The following is a 19,911-nucleotide window of genomic DNA, read 5'->3' on the forward strand; positions in this document are numbered from 1 at the left end:
TCTGTGACTAATAACTATATTACAGTGTATAGTGAGGCTTTTACATGCATTTGGCAACAAATTTAGTTAAAGAATAGTCTTAAGTAAGTTTAACAGATGCAACAGTACACTTCCTTTTAAATTTCGTGCAGCTAGCTAGTGTAGACTTGACCCCTTAACCGTGACATAGGCTACTAATCCCACTGATGAACTCAAATGTATCCATATACACACAAATTGTGCAAAGCTACTAAAAATATCTATAACTATACGTAGCGAGGGCCGATACGTAGCTATATTGCAGGTTAATTCAATAAATTCACGATGCTACATGCCAGTACCGAATGTATGCATGCAACTTTCTCTTCAGAACAGTAAGAGCTACTTAATACTCATCATTATCAAATATTGAATAAATCAGAGAAAATTACTGCTGTTACTGTGAAGTCATAAAAGCCAATGCGGGAGCCCCCGGACCCGCGGACCGGACCATGGAATGGGCTAACTAACCATTGTAAAGAGTCCACCAATAGCTCGTTGCTACTGAGTTTGTTTAGTAAAATGTTGTAATCCATCTGTACTTGTATAAGAAACTCATAATGCTTTTGGGGGAAAACGGAGGGCCATAACGCAATCGGCACTGCCTGGACTACCGCGCAGTGTTGAGTAGATCTTGCCTTGGCCTTTATCAGTACTCCATACTCGACAACACAATCCATAGCATCCTGAATCAATTGTTTGAACGGTGTACCAGGCATCATATTAATCCCTGAATGGCTACTATAACAAAAAAAAACAGTACTACCAAATGTAACAACTACTGTGACCGCGGCGGCACGACTATAGGCATGCAATAAAATATTTACAAACGTGGCGATAAGCGCTCTGCGCATGCACATTACTAAGTAATCTTTTTTTTACTTATTTATTAATTTTTATTACCAAGTTATCCGAGGAGTCCGCAACTGCTACTATAACAAAAAAAAAACAGTACTACCAAATGTAACAACTACTGTGACCGCGGCGGCACTATAGGCATGCAACAAAATATTTACAAACGTGGCGATAAGCGCTCTGCGCATGCACATTACTAAGTAATCTTTTTTTTACTTATTTATTAATTTTTATTACCAAGTTATCCGAGGAGTCCGCAACTCCCTTGAAATCTCGTACACGGCCCTCTTTGAAATCTTGTTGAAATCTCTGATTTTGAAATCTGAAATTTCTGAAAATTGTTGTAAAGTTCCGTATATTCCCTGTATACTTGCTACGTCAGCATCCTTATAACTCGAAAACGAATTCAGCGGATTTCCGTATACTACGTATCACGTGATGCTACTATTCGGGATATATAAGCTGTTAAATGCTCTGAAATCTTGCCATGAATTGCTTGAAATCTTACCAAATCACAAAGATTTGAAATCTCGTACAGGATTTTTCAGAGTTGCGGACCCCCCACATTAACCAATTCATCATGCGAAGCTGTAGAGCTTTATGGCTCAAACTCATGCTGTTGAAGTTAAATGACAATACTGGTGGAACAAATCGTGATGAGCATTTAATATTATAGTCATGGTTTTTTTCAAATGAAATTGAAGGATCTAGCAAGTTATTTTGTCCAACATAGATTTGGCTCATATGGCATGTCGATCTGTTGAACCGTTGATATAATTATTTATTTAGTTTATAAGCTTTGTCTCTCCAGGGCTCCAGTTATTATTACTTTTTTAATAACTTGGTAACCCTGAGACTTAGGCTCCTGACTCCTTGTAGTTATATTGTACGTGTAATTGTCAAATTATATGACCTTTATACCATCATTGCTATACAGCTACCCGAGATTATGCCTATAAGCAAGGCAATATTTCAGGGATACTGCTCATTTCAATCCCCAAAAAACTTTTTCGACATGCTGCTGCACAATTGGAACAGATTACCTGATGACATCTTTTTATCATCAAACCTTCCAGCCGCTGTTTTTGACTTCTTGTTATGTAGTGAACTCTCCTACAAGGGGTAATAATATATTGGACATTTATGCTACCAATAGACCAGCTTTAGCTCATCTGGTTGATGTCATTCCAGGAATAAGTGATCATGAAATGATCAAGGTTGCATCCAATTTATCACCTCACTTATTTAAACTAAAGGAATGCAAAATATACTTATGGAACAAAGCCAATTTATCAGCTAAATGATACTATGATGCAGTTTGCGGAAACATTTCTAGATCATTACACTATTGATACTCCTATTCAAGACCTATGGGATGTTTCTAAAATGCAGTGTAATGACTGTTTAGACCTTGTACCATCTATATCATCTTCTAAATCTGTTAGAAATTCTTGGATTAACACTTACATAAAGCAGTTAACAAACAGAAAACAATGCCTATATAATAAAGCACGATCAAATCAATTCCAGACTGATTGGATAGCCTATAAAGATATCAAAAAGCAAGTGCAAAGAGAATGCAGGAAGGCTCATGACAAATATGTGTCAAATATAATTAACCCTGATAACAAGTGTAGTAATAAGAAATTCTGGTCATATATCAAATCTAAAAGAAGCAAACACTGTGAAATATCTTCATTTGAGAAAAACCTGTAGTAGTAGTAGTGCATAGTGATTATGTAATAGGTCACGTGCATATACTGATGTGTGCTCATGTGTGTATATGGCGTGCGTGTATGATTTTTAATCCAATTGATTCTAATGATACAAAACCAACAAGTTATTACAGATAATTTGGCTAAGGGCCAATATTTTGAATGACCAGTTTACATCTGTTTCACTGTTGACAATGATGGCAGTGATCAAATACCAGCTCTAAAGGTACCTTCTAGTCCAACCATTCAGCCTATCCATATTGAGGCACAAGGAATTTGCACACTCTTATCCGAACTAGATTCCTACAAGGCCTGTGGCTCAGATGGTATACCAACAAGATTGTTAAAGGAATTAGCTTATAATGTTGCAGCACTTCTTGCTCTAGCATCCCTTCACCAAGGAAAATTACCACTTGACCAGAAGTCTGCCATGGTGGTACCTGTGTTTAAGAAGGGCTCTCATACCAATCCTTCTAATTACAGGCCTATATATCTCTAACATGTGTATGTTGTAAAATTTTTGAACACATTATCTCTTCAGCAATATCTAAGCATGCAAATCTTCATAACATCATATGCATTAAGCAACATGGATTTAGAAAACATCAATCTTGTGAAACACAACTATTGGAGGCCATTAATGATTTAGCTATGTCATTGAACAGAGGTATACAAATGGATCTGGACTTCTCCAAAGCTTTTGACAAGGTGTCTCATCCTAGACTATTGTACAAGCTCTGGAATCAATGGACCCTTGTTTAACTGGATTAAGGATTACCTATCTAATGGGCAACAAAAAGTCATTTTGGATGGTGCTTCCAGTAGCTCCTCACGTGTCTTTTCAGGAGTACCTCAGGGTTCTGTCTTAGGACCAATGTTATTCTTACTTTATATAAATGATTTACCAACAGAAATATCCTGTATCATAAGGCTGTATGCCCAGGGCCATCCAGAGAAATTAAGGGGCCCAGGGCAAAGAGTTAAAGTGGGGCCCCAGGGGCAAGGAGGTTTCCATTCTGAATCACAACTTCACCCAAGCTGTACGTTGAGGACCAAAAAAAAAAAAAAGGTCATTACATGCTAACAATGGCAATAGATGCTCACCAACCATATTCCTTTATTTATATGCTTGCTACACTGTTCCTCTGAAGAATACTGTGACTGCTCTATTAGAGTATCTAGATCTGACTGCTCTATTAGAGTATATCGATCTTTTAAACAGGTATTCAAGGGGCCTCGCGGGGCCTCCTGGGGCCCCTTTCAGGCTGGGGCCCGGGGAAAAATGCCCCAGTTGCTCCCCCCCGTGGGCGGCCCTGTGTATGCCGATGATGTCATTATTATAGATCTGTAGTTTCTACTGAAGATGTGTTACAGCTTCAACAAGATTTAGAGTTATTGTCACAATGGGCTAAGGACTGGCTAATGACTTTTACTTATCAAAATGCGAGCATATAGCTTTAACAAATAAACATTAAATAGCTTAAATGTATGACCTCTGGTATGGGTAATGGGTGAAAAAGTTAAAAAATCAGAATAGTCTATATCATACTTATCATGTAGCATATTGTAGACAGCAATCATGTCACCTCTATAACGTCTATAATGTAATGATGGCAAGTTAAGTACTTTCAATCGTTCCTCGTAGTCAAGATTTCTTATAGATTTGATCATTCTAGTTGCTTTCCGCTGGATTTTTTCTAATTTTTGGATGTCTGTTTTATAGTAAGGTCCCCAAACCAAGTTACCATATTCTAAAATAGGACGTACTATTGATTTGTATAAACATGTAAATGAATCTACAGAAATATCCGAAAAGATCTGTTTAATAAGGCCAAGAAGTCTATTAGCTTTGTTAACCACTGCCAAACACTGACTATGAAACTTGAGATTGCAATCAATCAACACCCCCAAATCCTTTTCCTCATTTACCTTAACAATGTCCATCCCATCCATCTTATAACGATATCTTGGATTAAACTGACCGATATGTAGTATTTTACATTTAGAAATGTTGAAAGGCAACTGCCACATTACAGACCATTCAATGCAAGCATTAATATCATCTTGCAGGGAGGATATTGGGTTAGCACGATCAATGCTGGAATATATTTTTGTGTCATCTGCAAATAAAAGAACTTTATTCCTTAATAATGATGGCAGATCATTGATGAAAATTGCAAAGAAGAGAGGACCCAAGACTGATCCTTGAGGTATTCCACTTATTACATCACTCCAACCAGACATTGAACCATTCACAGAAACTCTTTGTCTGCGTCCTTTCAAAAAGTCTTGTATCCAATTAAACAGATCACCTCTAAAACCATATGCATAAATCTTTTTGAGCAACCTTTCATGAGGAACAGAGTCAAAAGCCTTCTTAAAGTCAAGGTACAAAACATCTACTGAATTACCACTGTCCAAAGTCTCTGTCCAATCATCAAGTGCACACAGTAACTGTGTCATACAAGACTTGTGAGGGAGGAATCCGTGTTGACATTGTGACATCAAATTGTTGCTAAACAAATACTCTAACATTCCCTCACGAATAATAGATTCAAAAACTTTGGAAACAACAGATGTTAAACTTACAGGACGGTAATTACAGGGTGAAGATTTGTTTCCTTTCTTGAAGATTGGGATAATAGTTGCTACTTTCCAGTCTGGGGGTAGTCTACCCTCGCTTAATGACTTCTTAAAAATTATAGACAGAGGTATGCTTATTTCAGCAGCAGCTTCCTTCAACACTCTGGGGGGGAGCTCATCAGGGCCAGTAGCTTTGCTAGAATTTAAATCACACAACTTTTCTTTTACAATGCCTGCATCAATTGATATGCCATCGAGACTAGTTACAAAGTCACAGTCTTGAAACTCAGGGATGTTATCCATGGATTCTCTGGTGAATGTGCTGGTAAAAAACTTGTTCAACATTTCCGCTTTACCTTCATCAGTTGCTGCTTCAGTATCATTAAGTGACTCATCAACCAGGGTAGGAATGGAGGGTTTAACTTTGACCTTAGAATTTACATATTGCCAAAAAACTTTAGGGTTGGTCTTCACTTCCTTAGCAATTCTCATCTCGAACTTAGATCTCAAGTCACGTGTAAGGCGTCTAAGCGAATTTCTTATTTCAGTAAACCTAAGATGATCCAAATGATTGCCAGTTCTACGGAACCTTTTCCATAATGTTTCCTTCTTATGTTTAAGATCAATTACTTTATGATTAGTATATGGTAATTTTCTACATTGGGATTTATGGTACCTTGGGATAGAGCATTCCATAGCAGACTTAAAACATTACATAAAAAATTTCCAAGACTGACATACATTTAGATATTGTAATTCTGTCAACCAGGCAGTTTCGTTAAGGAGGCTTTTAAGCTTCATATAATCCCCTTTGTTAAAATTGTAAGATGGTACATCGTTGGACTGGTTGATAGTTATTGGAGAACATGAAAGAGAAATATTCAAACACAAATGATCACTCAACCCCAGTCCAGAAGAATATTTGATGGATTTTATTATGTTCTCTTCATTGGTAAGTACTAGGTCTAGTACATGGGGGGATGAACCTGGTCTGAAACGTGTTGACTCATTAACATGCTGAAATAAAACACATTCTTGTACTGTATCATAGAATTCCTGCTCATACGAATTGCCAGAAAAATTATCATCACTCCAATCAATGCCAGGCAAATTAAAGTCACCAGCTATCAATAAATATGGTGGTCTTGACTCTAAAACCTCCTTAAATACACAACACAATTTGGATATGCTAACATTGGGATCAGTAGATGGTGAACGATAAATAGTACCAATTAGTAAATAGCTGTAGTTTAATAACTCTATTTTAACCCGCAACTGCTCTTGAAATTCAGTAGTAAATGATACCTCCTTAGAATTGAGTGAATCAGTAATATAAATGATTATTCCTCTAGTGCTATTTTGTAAAGGTGCATCAGGATCAAAATTAGTATAGGAAGTGTAGTTGGGAATTTGAAGTCTAGGAGATAGGATTGGGCCTTTAATGCTTTAGGTATGACTTCAACTAACAGTATGATATCAGGTTTATCTAAATCAATAGTTGAATTTAGCTCATCAAATTTATTTAATAATTGATCACAAGTATGTATGTAATTAGTCTACTTGTACTTTTTTACCTGTTGATCAGGTGTAACAGGCTGTTTAGCCTTATAAATTACCTGCAATAAATAATATTAACATTTACCTATCTTATCTGACTATCACATTGATGGCTGTACTATTAACAAGGTTAGCTCCTGCAAATATCTTGGAGTCACTATTACTAATAATCTAAGCTGGAGTAAGCACATTGCTAATGTTGTGAACAAAGCACACTCGGTTTGAGGTTTTCTTCAAAGAAATTTAAGTCAATGTTCAACATCAGTGAAATCAAAAGCTTACCTAACCTTTGTTACGCCAATAGTAGAATATGTGTCTGTAATACACAAACTGTGACAAAACTGTCTTGGAAGGAGGCTGCTCGATTTGTATGTAATGACTTTTCAACCTATTCAAGTGTGACATCAATGCTGAATAATCTAAAGTGGAGCTCTCTGGAAGATAGAAGGACTCGGTCAAGACTTATTATGTTCTATAAAATTATTCACAAGATAGTGGAAGTTAACTTTAACTCATATCTGCACCCATCTGGATCAATGATTCATGGTCACCAACTAAGGTTTAGCCGGACAACTTCAAGTAAAGGTAAACTCATATCATCACTCATTTCTGCCAGCCTCTCTACCAAGAGAAGTAGTTAACTCTTCTAGTTTACAAAATGTACACATACACTCATGTTTATGTTCTGTGCACAGTGTTGGGAGTAAAATATTATTACTTTTGTGGTGACTAAGTAATATAACGAAACACGCTATAAAAACAGGTAGTTTAACTCAAGTTACTTTACTTACAAACGTAACGCGTTACCTAAGTAATATAGTTACTGTAACGAATCTAATATTGCACGATATTATTACTACAAGTAACTAATCACTTGCACGTTTACATGTACCATATACTCAATTCTGAGTCCTGTACATTACAAATAAATAAATAAATAACGGAGTTACTAATCTTGTTAGTAATCCACTGAGTATAACGCCTAGTCACAAAGAAGTAATGAAGCCTACTGAATGAAGCTTATTCACCAGCTTCTTACTTATAACAAAGATTTGCACATTGCCCAACAACGCAATTATGTCACGTGATAAGGTGGTAGTTTCAAACACATGACAGCTTAAGGCTGTGGACACAAAGTAATATAATATGTAATATTATTATGGTTACTTTTTTTATGAGTAATATGTAACTGTAACTAAATAGTTCAGTTGCAAGTAATATGTAATCTGCTAGTTACTTTTAATAAAAAGTAACTTGCCCAACGCTGCACAGTCTGTGCATTACAAATAAATAAATAAATAACTTCAAGGGTTTATTGGATCTCAGTGATCTTTGTATGCGTTGTGGTGAGCAGATCTAGACTTGGCTGCAAACTTGGCAATTCAATGGTGTATACATTAGATACAGAGGGGGAATATAAATTAGATAGAGGGGGAACTCACGTGATCTCCCAGGTTTACCCACTTAGCTATGATATCTCTGGGTTATTGCATAAAGCGGCCTTGTAGCCTATGGCCCAATGGCCTTATGGCCTTGTGGCCTTACACTTCGGCGCTGCCTGGTACTAATTATTACAAAATCACGTGAAACGTGGACGAGGGATGGAGCGCGAGGTGTCACAGTCTCAGCGCGAGGTGGGAGCATATGCCAAGAATAGAAAGTATGTGAAGGTTATTACATTTCTGAGCATGTATGTAGGTGGGCTAGCTTTTAATTTGTCTCTGTCATGTGTTTTCATTCTGACATCTCCGTATTCATATAGGTTGTTGAGTGAGAGCAACGCTTTGAAGATGGATGGGCCTGGCAAGATGGCTACACGGCAGAGAAAAAGAAAGAAGTTGAGCAATACAGTGTTCCAGTTTCCAAAGCCATATCATAAGAAACGGAAAAAGCACAAACGCCCGCGTGATTTACAAGCCAAAGATGAAGCACAAGAGTAAGTAGCTACCTCAGTAGTGCAGATACTAACATAAGTTTGCTGTGACTATGGTGGGACTGACAGGGTGAATATTTGAGTCATGTTTATCCCATGTTTTCACTAGAGGTGTACCGATATAAGAAAACCAAACCAATCCGATATGGATCCGATATGGATCCGATATGGATTAGCGTAATCATTTTGAAACCGATACGATACCGATCCGATATAACTAAGTGTAGCTATTTTTATTTGAGGAACCACATATGCCATGTTCAACTTTATTTACTGAAGACAGTCTTAAGATTATTGGCTATGCTTGGTTACCCATGGTGGTGTGGCCTCTATTCACAGCTTAGACTATGAGGCACCCACAAATATGCAGCACATGTTGCTGTAGACCTTCAGTGCTGGTCACTGTAAAGCATTAATACAATAAATACTTTAGGATTAAGGAAGAAAATCCATCCCTCCTGGAGGAGACTGAGTGTGGCCCCGACTAGACATTGGCCGACTAGACATTGGGTGACCTGCAGTTCGATTCCTGGGGTTGGAGGGATTTTTTTCCTTACTTTGGCCCCTTTTCTGTTACACCTTTTCAGCTATAAGCCACTAAGTCTAAGTCCTTGAAATTAGGTTAGGTAATCCTAAGGCTGCAGCACATGTTGCTGTAGACCTTCAGTGCTGGTCACTGTAAAGCATTAATACAATACAATACAATATTTTAATACATGCCCCTGCCAAGATTAGTCCGGATTACTCCGCATTTTAATAGCTTGTAGAGATGGCTGGTTGTTTTATGCTATGGTCTTGGTGCATCTTTTTGCTGTTTCCCCAGGCCCACCACTATGAGTGTTTATTGTATGATTGGTAAACTTTGTGGCAAAACAGTAATTATCCATGAACTTAGATGGCTTTGCGTAGCATACTGCTTTTAGACAAGGAAGATAACTACTGTTTCTCACCCTTGTTAGCTAAATAATAGGGTTTATAATTTGGCTTGATCATTGGACAGTGTCCTCAAGATAGTTCAGTTGTATATCGGTGTATTGTATCGGTTTTTAGCAGCAATATCGGCTCCCACCGATATAGTAGAAATGTCTATATCGGCTACCAATACGATATGTATCGGTGTATCGGTATATCGGTACACCTCTAGTTTTCACTATGTCCATCCTCCTGTGGCTGTTGTTCATTATGTGGTTTTTGCATCAAAAAAAAGCTGTGTGAGGTAGTAGGCTTAACAATTGAGGGGTGAGGTGTCTGTCTGTAGTGTATAAATGAGAGCTTGGCTCATATGAACTCTTGGTGTAAGTAAGCTTAGTATATTCAGTTGTCCATATCACAAGATCAAACTATACCTGCTGTAAAAGTTCAGACTTTGGTCTGGTGTGGTATTTTCTCAGTGGGGTGTCCAGAAAATATTTTTACTACTATGTACAGTGGTTTTATTAGATCTTGCGCGACAACAAATTTAAAGCGGAAGTCACGTGCAATGAGAACGTCCAATCACATCGCTTCATTGTATAAACTCAAATACGTATTTTGGTGCCTCTACCCGGTTGTTGTTGCAGTGGTTCTTTAAGCATGGATTCGTGTGAATCTGGCCGTAGTAGCGCCTACAGTGAAGATCTCAGATGGAGAATGGTTTGGCAAAAGCATGCCTTGGGATTGAATTCGCTGGACATAGCAAAGAATTTGAATGTACACAGATCAACTGTAGACAGAGTTTTGCAAATATTTTTGAGTACTGGCTGTGTATCAAAGAAGAGCTACCCTAAGGAGGCTGCTTTTCGAAAGATAACTCCTGTCTGTGCAATGTTTATCTTAAACTTGGTTATCAGCAACCCAGCAATCTATCTACATGAAGTTCAAGCATCTGTAGAAGAGTTCCTTTTAATTGATATTCATATATCAACCATTGCCACCTTTCTGTCATCAAGTGGATTCTCCAGACAGAAGCTACGTCAGATTGCATTACAAAGGGATGAGTTTGAGAGGGCACAGTATGTATCAGATGTATCAGTATATTCAATGGAAATGTTTGTTTTTATTGATGAAACTGGTGCTGATCGTAGAAACATGTTGCGTAAGCAAGGGTATAGTGTAAGGGGAAAGCCACCTCAAAACCATTCACTTTTAGTAAGAGGAGAGAGAGTATCTGCTATTGCCTGTATGTCAGCTATGGGTATCCTAGATGTAAAAGTTGTAAAGGGAACCAGTAATGGTGACACATTTTACGACTTCTTACATAGCCATTTGTTGCCTCATCTTTTACCATTTGATGGTAGGAACCCTAACTCAGTGGTAGTTCTGGACAATTGTTCAATTCACCGCATCAGTGAGGTGCAGCAAGTGCTAGAGGAGGTTGGTGTGCTGGTACACTACCTCCCACCATACTCACCAGACTATAATCCAATAGAAGAAGCTTTTTCAAAAGTAAAGCAAACTTTAAGGAGTGAAAGTGATGAAGCCCTTGATGTAGAGACACAACTATATTCAAGTTTTACATCTATATCTTCAAAGGACTGCACACAGTGGATTAAGCATTGCACTATTTATGACTGATAGTTAATTCAAGCACAAAATTAATCAAAAACATCATGTGTGATTATCAAGTAATGTAATTATTAAGTCATGTTTACTATTTATTTTAACTTATTTAAAATATCTAAAACGCTCCTTTTCTGTTCAGCATACTGTGCTTCTGACAGTATTCCATCATCCAGCAATGATTGCAGGTACCGTAACTGCTCAAAGTTCTTCATTCGTAGATCAATACATTTACCAGGTGACATCCCTGTTGACACAGGTGCTGCACTTGTTCCAGTCGTCTTGCCTTTGTCTTGCAGTGCTTCCACAATAGCAACAGCAGCACCACTAATGCTATCCATCACTGTCTCCTTACGTGCCCTCTTACTCTTAGAAAAAGCTGGTATGTCTGGAGGCTCATCATAATCATCATGGATACCAGCTGCAATCATTCTGGACCATAACCGAAGCCTTGGTGTGTCGTACTTGCCAGAATGCTTCTCATGTAAGTCCTTAAAGATGGATTCGTTTTCATCCTCCTTTGCCTTACGGTGAGAAGACTGTTCTGCAGCATCTCCTCTCTTCCTCTTATTACCCCCTCCATCAGCCAAATCATAATTTCCCTCGCACCAGAGGTTAATTGCCCCTCCTTTGGGATACTTTCTGTACATAGCAGTCAGGTCCTCTGTTGTGTACAACCATACCTTCGCCTGTTGTGAGCCATCCAAGTATCCAAGAGAAAAGTCTGGCAAACTTGACACTTGGTCACCAAATTGCTCCTTGAACTTTCCTCTTGCCTCTTGAATGCTTCGAAATTTCGAAGTGAAATTGTTCAGTTGTCTAACAATGGAGTCACTCTTTTTATTAGAGTTCATCAGCTTCACTCTGTAGTAATACTCCACGCCTATTGGTGCTGCATCACGGTCGTTCGTATCCCAGGACGATCTATTTTGAGAACTTGGGACATTCAGTGGTGCTAACCTACTTATAAGGCTGGGGCCACCAGTGCTAGCTACAGTCAACGGTGATGAAACAGTTGTATTCACCACTGAGCTCGCTGCTGAATTCACTGCTAGTGGTGGTAACACAACGCCGTTATGCTGCTATAGCTGCCGAAGCATTTGCTGCAAGAGCTCTGTGTATTGGCTCATTCTAGCACCAACATTCACACTTGACTTGGTTCAGTCCGCCAAAACTAAGGTTTCAAATAAACCGCGCTCTATGGACACGTCATAACAATTAACATGCACGTGACTTCCGCTTTAAATTGTTGTCGCGCAAGATCTAATAAAACCGCTGTACAAACAACCAAATTGAAGTGGTACAACATGACAGATGGGGAAGGTACAAAGGGCAATTGGAATCACAAAACTGAACTGATATTGGTCAAAATGTAAAATAGTGCATTTAATTGGTTCCTCTTTACAAAGACTACCTCTGTATTAAGACCACCTTTTAAAATAAGATCACTGAACTTTGGTGAACATAGTGTCAACATTAGCAAATTTATCTAACTGCCCTATTGTTAGTAAGCTGTTGCTATTTATAATTACTATGTACAATAGTAAGGGGTGCATTACATGTGTAAGGGGTGCATTACATGTGTAAGTGCAGTAGAACAAGTAGTGAAATGTTATTTAACTTAACGGTGGTGTTTTTTTTGTTTTTTGCATTTTATGCTGCTCTTGAGCATTTACCATCTATTGATGGGTATGCAAGTTCCTTGAGCCAGTGGGAATCAATTAAACCATCCAAAAAATGTGTGAAAACCAAAATTATGTCAATCCAATAGTCCAGTGTTTGTACCTTCCCTGTTAGAAGGTCACTAACAGCCTGATTATACTACTGGGCAAAATAGCTTCTGATCAATTGTTGAGCGGTGCTAGGGCAGTTTTAATACCAGTATTTTGATAGGTAGCCCTGAATATTCCTTTGATCTGCCCACACAAAGTGTTACATTAATTTGAAAATTGCGATAGTTTGAACCAGATGGCTAGTGTAAACAGGCTGTTACTATCAAGGTCCACCTAGGTCTTTTAACTGTAAATGTAAATGTAATAACATGAAAAGCTAGTTATGCTACTAAAGCTACTTTGACTGTACTCAAGTCTCAACTGTTATGTAACTTTTGTTACAGCCTTGATCTACTTCCTGAGCAGTTGGGCCAACCACACAAGGTAGGATACTACTATGTACCAATATAACAAACGCTACCTTTTTGTCTAACAATCCTTAGCAAATTCTACATGGCCACAATATCAACAATGTGATAGACCTTACTCTTGAGGAAGACTCAGAGTCCGAAAGTCATCCACCTGAAGTTAGTAGAAACAGTAGCAATGATGGCACCATAGTTGGCAGTGGTGAGTCTGCAACCAGAAGTGATGAGTCTGCAACCAGCAGTGATGAGCCTGCAGCTAGTAGTGATGAGCCTGCAACCAGCAGTGATGATGAATTAGCAAACAGTGATGTTCAGTTATTGAAGTATGTTTAGGTTGTTTTATATACAACTTTTACTCCCTTTTGTTTAGCAAACAGAGTAGTGATGACCTCTTCCATGGTGATGTTGAACTGCCAATATTATCTCGTCAGAATCGAGTGCGCACTTCAGCACTTCATGCAGTGCGAGCTATTCTGGATACACAGAAAAAGTCTGTTTGCTCCAAACATCCCACTCAAATTGACATAAACTGTTCTTTTGTGTTGGACACTGAAAAGCTGCAGGATCCTGAAGATGCTAAATGTGACGATTGTGGTGCATGGAAGCAAACTAAAACTGCTACCTCATATTTAACCATTTCGTTCTGTGATGATGGTAGCGTAGACTATGTGGAAAATTGTTCTGGTATCAATAGGAAAAATGATTGTATTTACACTTTAGTACGCCGCCATTACACCTGCAAGTCCTCACCAGACTTGTCCAGGCACATATCTGTCCTGTTTGATCCATCAGGATATCCAAAGTCCAATCAGCTCATACAATATCGGTTTTCTGGCAAACAACATTCTGTGGATGTAAAACCACATGGTAATTCTAAACAAGGAGCTAGAGCATACAAGCGTACTTGCCCTAGTACAATCAAGGACTTAGAACAAGAAGTAAAGTTGCATCCTCCTAAGAGGGCTGTTTATAAAGTAGACCAAAAAAGAGGTGGAATTCTTAATGTTACATGTGCAGGGGATTTACCCAGAAATGCTATGCAAGCATCTCGAATACGTTGCAAAAAGACACTTCAACAAAGCCCATTGACATATTCCAGTGATCCTATGCAAGATCTTGTTGAAGAAGAACAGATCGGACAACCTGAGCAGTTTGTTCAGTCAATACGACTAGTCCCTCACCCAATTATTGTCCTTTTTAACAAGTCTCAACTTGATGATTTGCAACAGTTTTGTGCAACATCAGAAAAGGCCAGTGTGTTAGGCATTGATGTGACTTTTAACCTTGGAAAGTTCTATGTGACTGTTTGTGCCTTCCAGAACTTCAGAGTTATCAATGAACATGGCAAACATCCAGTAATGATTGGGCCTACACTTATTCATTCATCAAAGGATCAGTCTAATTTTGACATTTTGTTTCAAGAAATTACTAATAAAAAGCCATCACTAGCAACATCATTAAGAGCATACGGGACTGATGGCGAACAAGCTCTGTCTGCAGCTGCTGCTAACGCATTCCCTTTCGCTACACACCTTCAGTGTGCAAATCACTTGAAAGACAACATCATGGCACATTTACATAAACAGTTACTACCAGAATCTGTTATCAAAGAAATCTTAAATGATATTTTTTGGTACTGCTAATGAGAAAGGCCTGATCCATTCATCAGATGAAGATTTTAATGCCAAATTGAAACTTTTGCAAAAGAGGTGGGAATTGCTTGAAAAGCCATTCAAAGTGACTCCTGTTGTTTATCGATGGTTTGTCCTTCACTATGCGCCAATAATTCGAGACAATATGCGTTCTGAACTGCTTCGTGATCTTGGTCTGGAAGATGAAAAATATACCCAAAATAACTCTGAGTCATTGAATGCCTTAGTGAAGCGTTATGTAAACTTTAAAAAGCAAGATATCTTGAAATTTGTTGATGATCTTGAAGAGTGTGTTCGTGAGCAACAGAACGAACTGAACAAAGCTGCCATTGGCTTGGGAAGGTGGACATTGTCTCCTTATGCTCATGTAGGACACACAACAAAAGCTTGGTTTGGTTTAATGTCACAAGCTGAGAAAAGGGATGCCTTGGTATCCTTACATGACTCCTCACCCCTGTTTCCTACAACTTCCAGTGATAAACAGCACCTGGAATCTAGAAATGACAGCTTGGAAGATAACCTTTCCGTACCGTACACTGTCATAGAGAATGTCCTTTCTGAAGGACAAGCCAGAAATATGTGGAGAAAGGCATCACGCTTATTATCTGAAAAAAAAAGTGGTCAAAACGCCTGATTCTAACCCCAAAACAAGGTGGGTTTCTAGTGATACATCACCTTCTCCTCATGTTGTGTCTACTACCAAAGTTAACCATAGGAGATATGTTTGTGACAAACAGTGTGTTGGATGGAAATCATACAATATCTGTGCCCACTGTGTTGCTACAGCTGAGGACAATAAGGAACTCGATGACTTCTTGGCCTGGTTTGCTCAGTCAAAAGGAAAGGAATATAACCTCACAAAAGCTGTATATCATGAAACGTATAAACATGCAGGACTAAAGAAGCCACCACGTAGAAAATATGGAGATGTGACACACCTACCAACTGATCAGAAAGCAGACAGACTTGCTCTTCGTGATATTTCTAATGCACAGTCCTGTATAACATCTAAGGACAAGTTTAATGATGGTAAATCTGGATCTGAAATTAGTGCTGCAACCCGGTTGACTAGCCAGTCTAGTAGATGTGAGTTACAAGACGGTTCTGCAGTGCTTGTGCCAAAAGTTGCTTATGATTCCACTAAAAACCCAAGCAAAAAATGTAATCATCAAAGTCCTACCATCTTAGATAAACATTGCAGAGATAATAGTCAATCAGTAGGATCTTCTAAAAGTATTCAAATATGCTCAAATGCTCAGAATGTTGGTACAGTAAGTATTAGTACTCCAACTAGTTCAATTTGTCCTCAGCAGGGTCAGCATCTATTACCTACAAGTACTTCAGTGCTTACTGCACCATTGGTGTCCCTATTATCTTCAATTGTACCACAGCTATCTTTGCCATCATTGATTCAATCATTGACAACATCTGGTGGAAGTACATCTAACGGTATGCAAGCAAGGCCGACTACTGTGAAAAGTCAGCAACCATTTTTCCTTACCATCCTTACTAACCGAGTTAAAAAGTGCTCAGGATGTGGCCTAGCATTTCGTGACACAGAAAATGGAACTGCTCCAGATTACATTTTAGGTCATATGGAAAGGGATTGGTATCCCAACAATGGACAATGGCAACTAGGCAAGGAGCAGAACAAATATTATCACTTACAGAAAAGCTGTATCCTCCAACGTTGCCCACTGTATCGGTTTCCAGCAGACTTCAGTAATCTTGATCTTAACTCAACTATTACAAATGTACCACCAACAGTCAAGGAAGCTCTTTCCAAGGAATTTGGACTTTAATCATAATACTGATCATAATAACTGACAGCTGAAAGTATGATTTAGGTATTGTCGTGATCGTGACCAATACACTAACGTACCCTCTCATTTTTTTTGCTGTAAATGGTTATAAAAAATTATGTGCAAGGTAAACTATGCTTGCTAATGGCATGACATATTAATCTTATTGGGTGCCTAATAATGATTGTATGTAATATGTGGTCAACTTGTGGTCTAGGTATATAATATGCGTACTGCATGGCTTGTAACTTCCGTTTGAACACGTGCATGTCTGCGCATACTCAGTAGATTACGGTCTGTGTAATTTGGCAATTCATCTTTACTAGTTGAACTCTAGTAGTCTGGCGTATAAGTAGCCGATGCGCGAGACTAGTTAGGCACTGTAACTACATTGTGACAGAAGCAGAGCTCAATCGTAATTAAACGAGTAATTAAACCCTTAATTTCAAAGGGCCATAGGCCGCTTTATGCAATAACCCTTTGGCTTATGTGGACAAAGACTGTACAGTCTATTTCAGGTTGGTTGTCCACGTAAGCCAAATGCAAAATTATCACGTGAATAGAAATAACCAATGAAATTTCACGCCAGGCGGACGATGCTAGTTTAAACTGAAGGCTACTGATCTCATTGGCTACTTTCAAGCACGTGACTTTTAACACTTCGTTTCTCTAGTCAACCAACCGGAAATAGACTGTACCATTATATCCAAAATACTCACGTGACCCTTGATAGTGTGGGGGCCGGCACTTCCTCTCACGCGAGGTGCACCTCCTGGACGAACTAGAAGCTGAGGTGTGATTTTAAGGAGATAAGGGAGTGATTAAGTCTGGTGCTGTGAGGTTTTGTGGACTACCTTTATCAGCGCGGAATTGAGGGACCTAAGGCTAACTTATCAGCAAGCTTATCAGGCACATCACTGATTCTACTAGCGACACCATGGTTTCCGCAAGGTATAGTATGGAGTACCATAGCCATTACACTGTACTGTAGCTAATAGGCAATTATGCGTACTCGCAACAATTAATCTAGCTATGTCTTAGGCCAAAGTGACGTGTAATCATATAGAGAGGTAAAGATGTGTTCACTTTCCAATGATTTTGTACTGCCGGAACAAGTTTTCATGTTGTAAGCATGTTTGTGCGCCTGAATCGACATAACAAAACCGTTTGGCTGCTATAGAAAACTGACACAACTACGGCTGAGCTTGGCTGCAAAAGGGCGCGTACAAGAGAGTAACTTGCAGAAATCGCCGATATCGAATAGCTAAATGTTGAACCCTGCTACGATAACAAAATTTTAACTTAATTTGTCATGCACCTATCCACCTATAGCTATACTCAGTTCAGACAGAGGATGGATATTAAATTTGTAGGGGATTCATCACCCGACCCAGGGTAGGAGCATTTGCAACAAAAATAGGAATAGTTTTAAGAGATGCCAACCTCTATTTTGGGAATGATATCTCAAGCTCTACCAGCAGTCTGAACTCAACTCACACAGAGCCCCCATTGTTATTTTAGGAAGGCCCTGCATGTACAGTTTTTATAATACATGACTATTTTTATATAGGCTGTTACAGTGTTAAACATGTGTGCTCAATTTCATTAAATCAACACCTCTGTTATCTTGACACATGAAATAATTAATAATTACAGAATCAGTCCAGTTGAAATAGTTTTGCCACCTTGATATTCTGCTGAATTTGAAATAATACATACCTCAGGTCATGCAGTGTGGAGTCTTTGTATAGACATGGGAAGTATAGTGAACTCGATCGCCTTCTTTCTGACAATCTTCTTTTAGCACAGGGCTTGTCCAATTATAAGCACAGGACTAAGTATGAAGACAGATCTGGCATGAGAAATACGTGAGAACTAAGCTGAAGGAGTGAAAAACTGGTGACTACTAGCTAAAGAGTGAGTAATGTATGAGAGTTGGCATGTCTGTGATCCCTGTGGGTGTGACATTGATATGTGCATGACATTGATATGTGCATGACATTGACTGGTATAGCTTTACTAGATATGTGCTCTAGGTAGATTTAGTGCTACATTCCTACAATTTGGACCAAATTCCTGTAACACCTGGAATATCCTACCTAACCACATCAAATAAATTACTTGTAGACCAGTTTAGAATTAACAATTATTATAATTGTATCCTTTATTATATAATATTATAGTGTACACTATAAAACCATAATAATAATAAAACATCTAAAGTTTAAAAGTGTGCTTTATTTCTACTAAAATTGTACACTTTATAGCGGCAATAAAGCATACTTTGTGTGAACTGTGATACAAATAAGGTGGTACTGAATGGATTAAGGTCATGCGAAAACAAAGGTAGACTAGCAAAGGTACCAGAGCACTAACAGAACAAGCTCTATCAGACCACCAATTTACTGTTGTTCATGTTTTAAGCTTGTCACAACTGCATAATCAACACCAGCTGCCAAGTAGCTTAGCCTTTTGCTCCTTTGGTATGTGCTGGGATTTGCATTTTCAAGTTACCATTTCTACTTGAGAACTTAATGTAAATGATTCATCTCACTGCTGTCACGGTGGAAAGTTTTGATGACAGGATACTCTTCACATTATTCAACAGGAAGTGCTGTGGATGTCACCGATTGCTACATAGATTGTGTGTTCCCTGTGTGATAACTAATTATATGCTCATTGGCAAACAGGAGCACAGCCATTTGGATCAGATTGCCTGGAGTACTGTATATGGTACTATAACTGTTAAAATTTGTGGGATGTAATTTTTATTCTATTTTGTATATGTATTTGTGTATATCACCTTATGTTATTTGTGTATTCAGGGTATCGCAAAACTTTTACAGTTTTGGGCCACCCTAAAAGCTCAGTGGTTTTTTAAAAAAAATGTTTTGTACAGCTAGAATAATCACAATCACCCCCCACAAACAAAGCTGTCAAAGTCACCACAGAAATTAATGTTTCACATAAATGCTTACAGTTTTGGGCCACCCTAAAAGCTCAGTGGGTTTTTAAAAAATTGTTTTGTACAGCTGGAATAACCACAATTACCCCCACTAACAAAGCTGTCAATGTTACCATAGAAAGTAATGTTTCACATAAATGCTGTACAACAATC

At 38.5% G+C, this 19,911-nt stretch overlaps 3 protein-coding genes across 4 annotated transcripts in view; 2 read left to right on the forward strand and 1 right to left on the reverse strand.

Moving 5' to 3' along the window:
- The window catches only part of LOC136248272 (glutathione synthetase-like), a 63,578-nt gene extending 62,790 nt beyond the window's left edge, over positions 1-788 (reverse strand). The window contains exon 1 of the mRNA XM_066040071.1: positions 490-788. Coding sequence (XP_065896143.1) covers positions 490-740 — 251 coding nt within the window. The 5' untranslated portion in view covers positions 741-788. The remainder of the gene's footprint in view (positions 1-489) is intronic.
- A 7,453-nt stretch (positions 789-8,241) lies between these two features.
- LOC136250935 (uncharacterized) lies at positions 8,242-16,925 on the forward strand. The gene is made up of 5 exons (XM_066043280.1): positions 8,242-8,388; positions 8,491-8,664; positions 13,316-13,355; positions 13,415-13,662; positions 13,710-16,925. The coding sequence occupies exons 1-5, from the start codon at positions 8,330-8,332 to the stop codon at positions 14,980-14,982; spliced, it is 1,794 nt and encodes a 597-aa protein (XP_065899352.1). The 5' UTR covers positions 8,242-8,329; the 3' UTR covers positions 14,983-16,925.
- A 608-nt stretch (positions 16,926-17,533) lies between these two features.
- LOC136250936 (uncharacterized) overlaps positions 17,534-19,911 on the forward strand; it is a 44,168-nt gene continuing 41,790 nt past the window's right edge. For both annotated transcript variants that reach the window (XM_066043281.1, XM_066043282.1), the window contains exon 1: positions 17,534-17,744. In XM_066043281.1, the coding sequence (XP_065899353.1) occupies positions 17,731-17,744 (14 nt within the window). In that variant the 5' untranslated portion in view covers positions 17,534-17,730. The remainder of the gene's footprint in view (positions 17,745-19,911) is intronic.

The sequence above is a fragment of the Dysidea avara genome, chromosome 3 (assembly GCF_963678975.1).
Source record: "Dysidea avara chromosome 3, odDysAvar1.4, whole genome shotgun sequence".
NCBI classification, from domain to species: domain Eukaryota; kingdom Metazoa; phylum Porifera; class Demospongiae; order Dictyoceratida; family Dysideidae; genus Dysidea; species Dysidea avara.

Excerpts from the sequence above, each read along its gene's own strand:
- LOC136250935 (XM_066043280.1), top strand. The coding sequence starts at position 8,330 with ATGGAGCGCGAGGTGTCACAGTCTCAGCGCGAGGTGGGAGCATATGCC. Across the intron at positions 8,389-8,490 it reads GCATATGCCAAGAATAGAAA|GTTGTTGAGTGAGAGCAACG; the intron begins GTATGTGAAGGT and ends GTATTCATATAG. Across the intron at positions 13,663-13,709 it reads AGTGATGTTCAGTTATTGAA|CAAACAGAGTAGTGATGACC; the intron begins GTATGTTTAGGT and ends CCTTTTGTTTAG.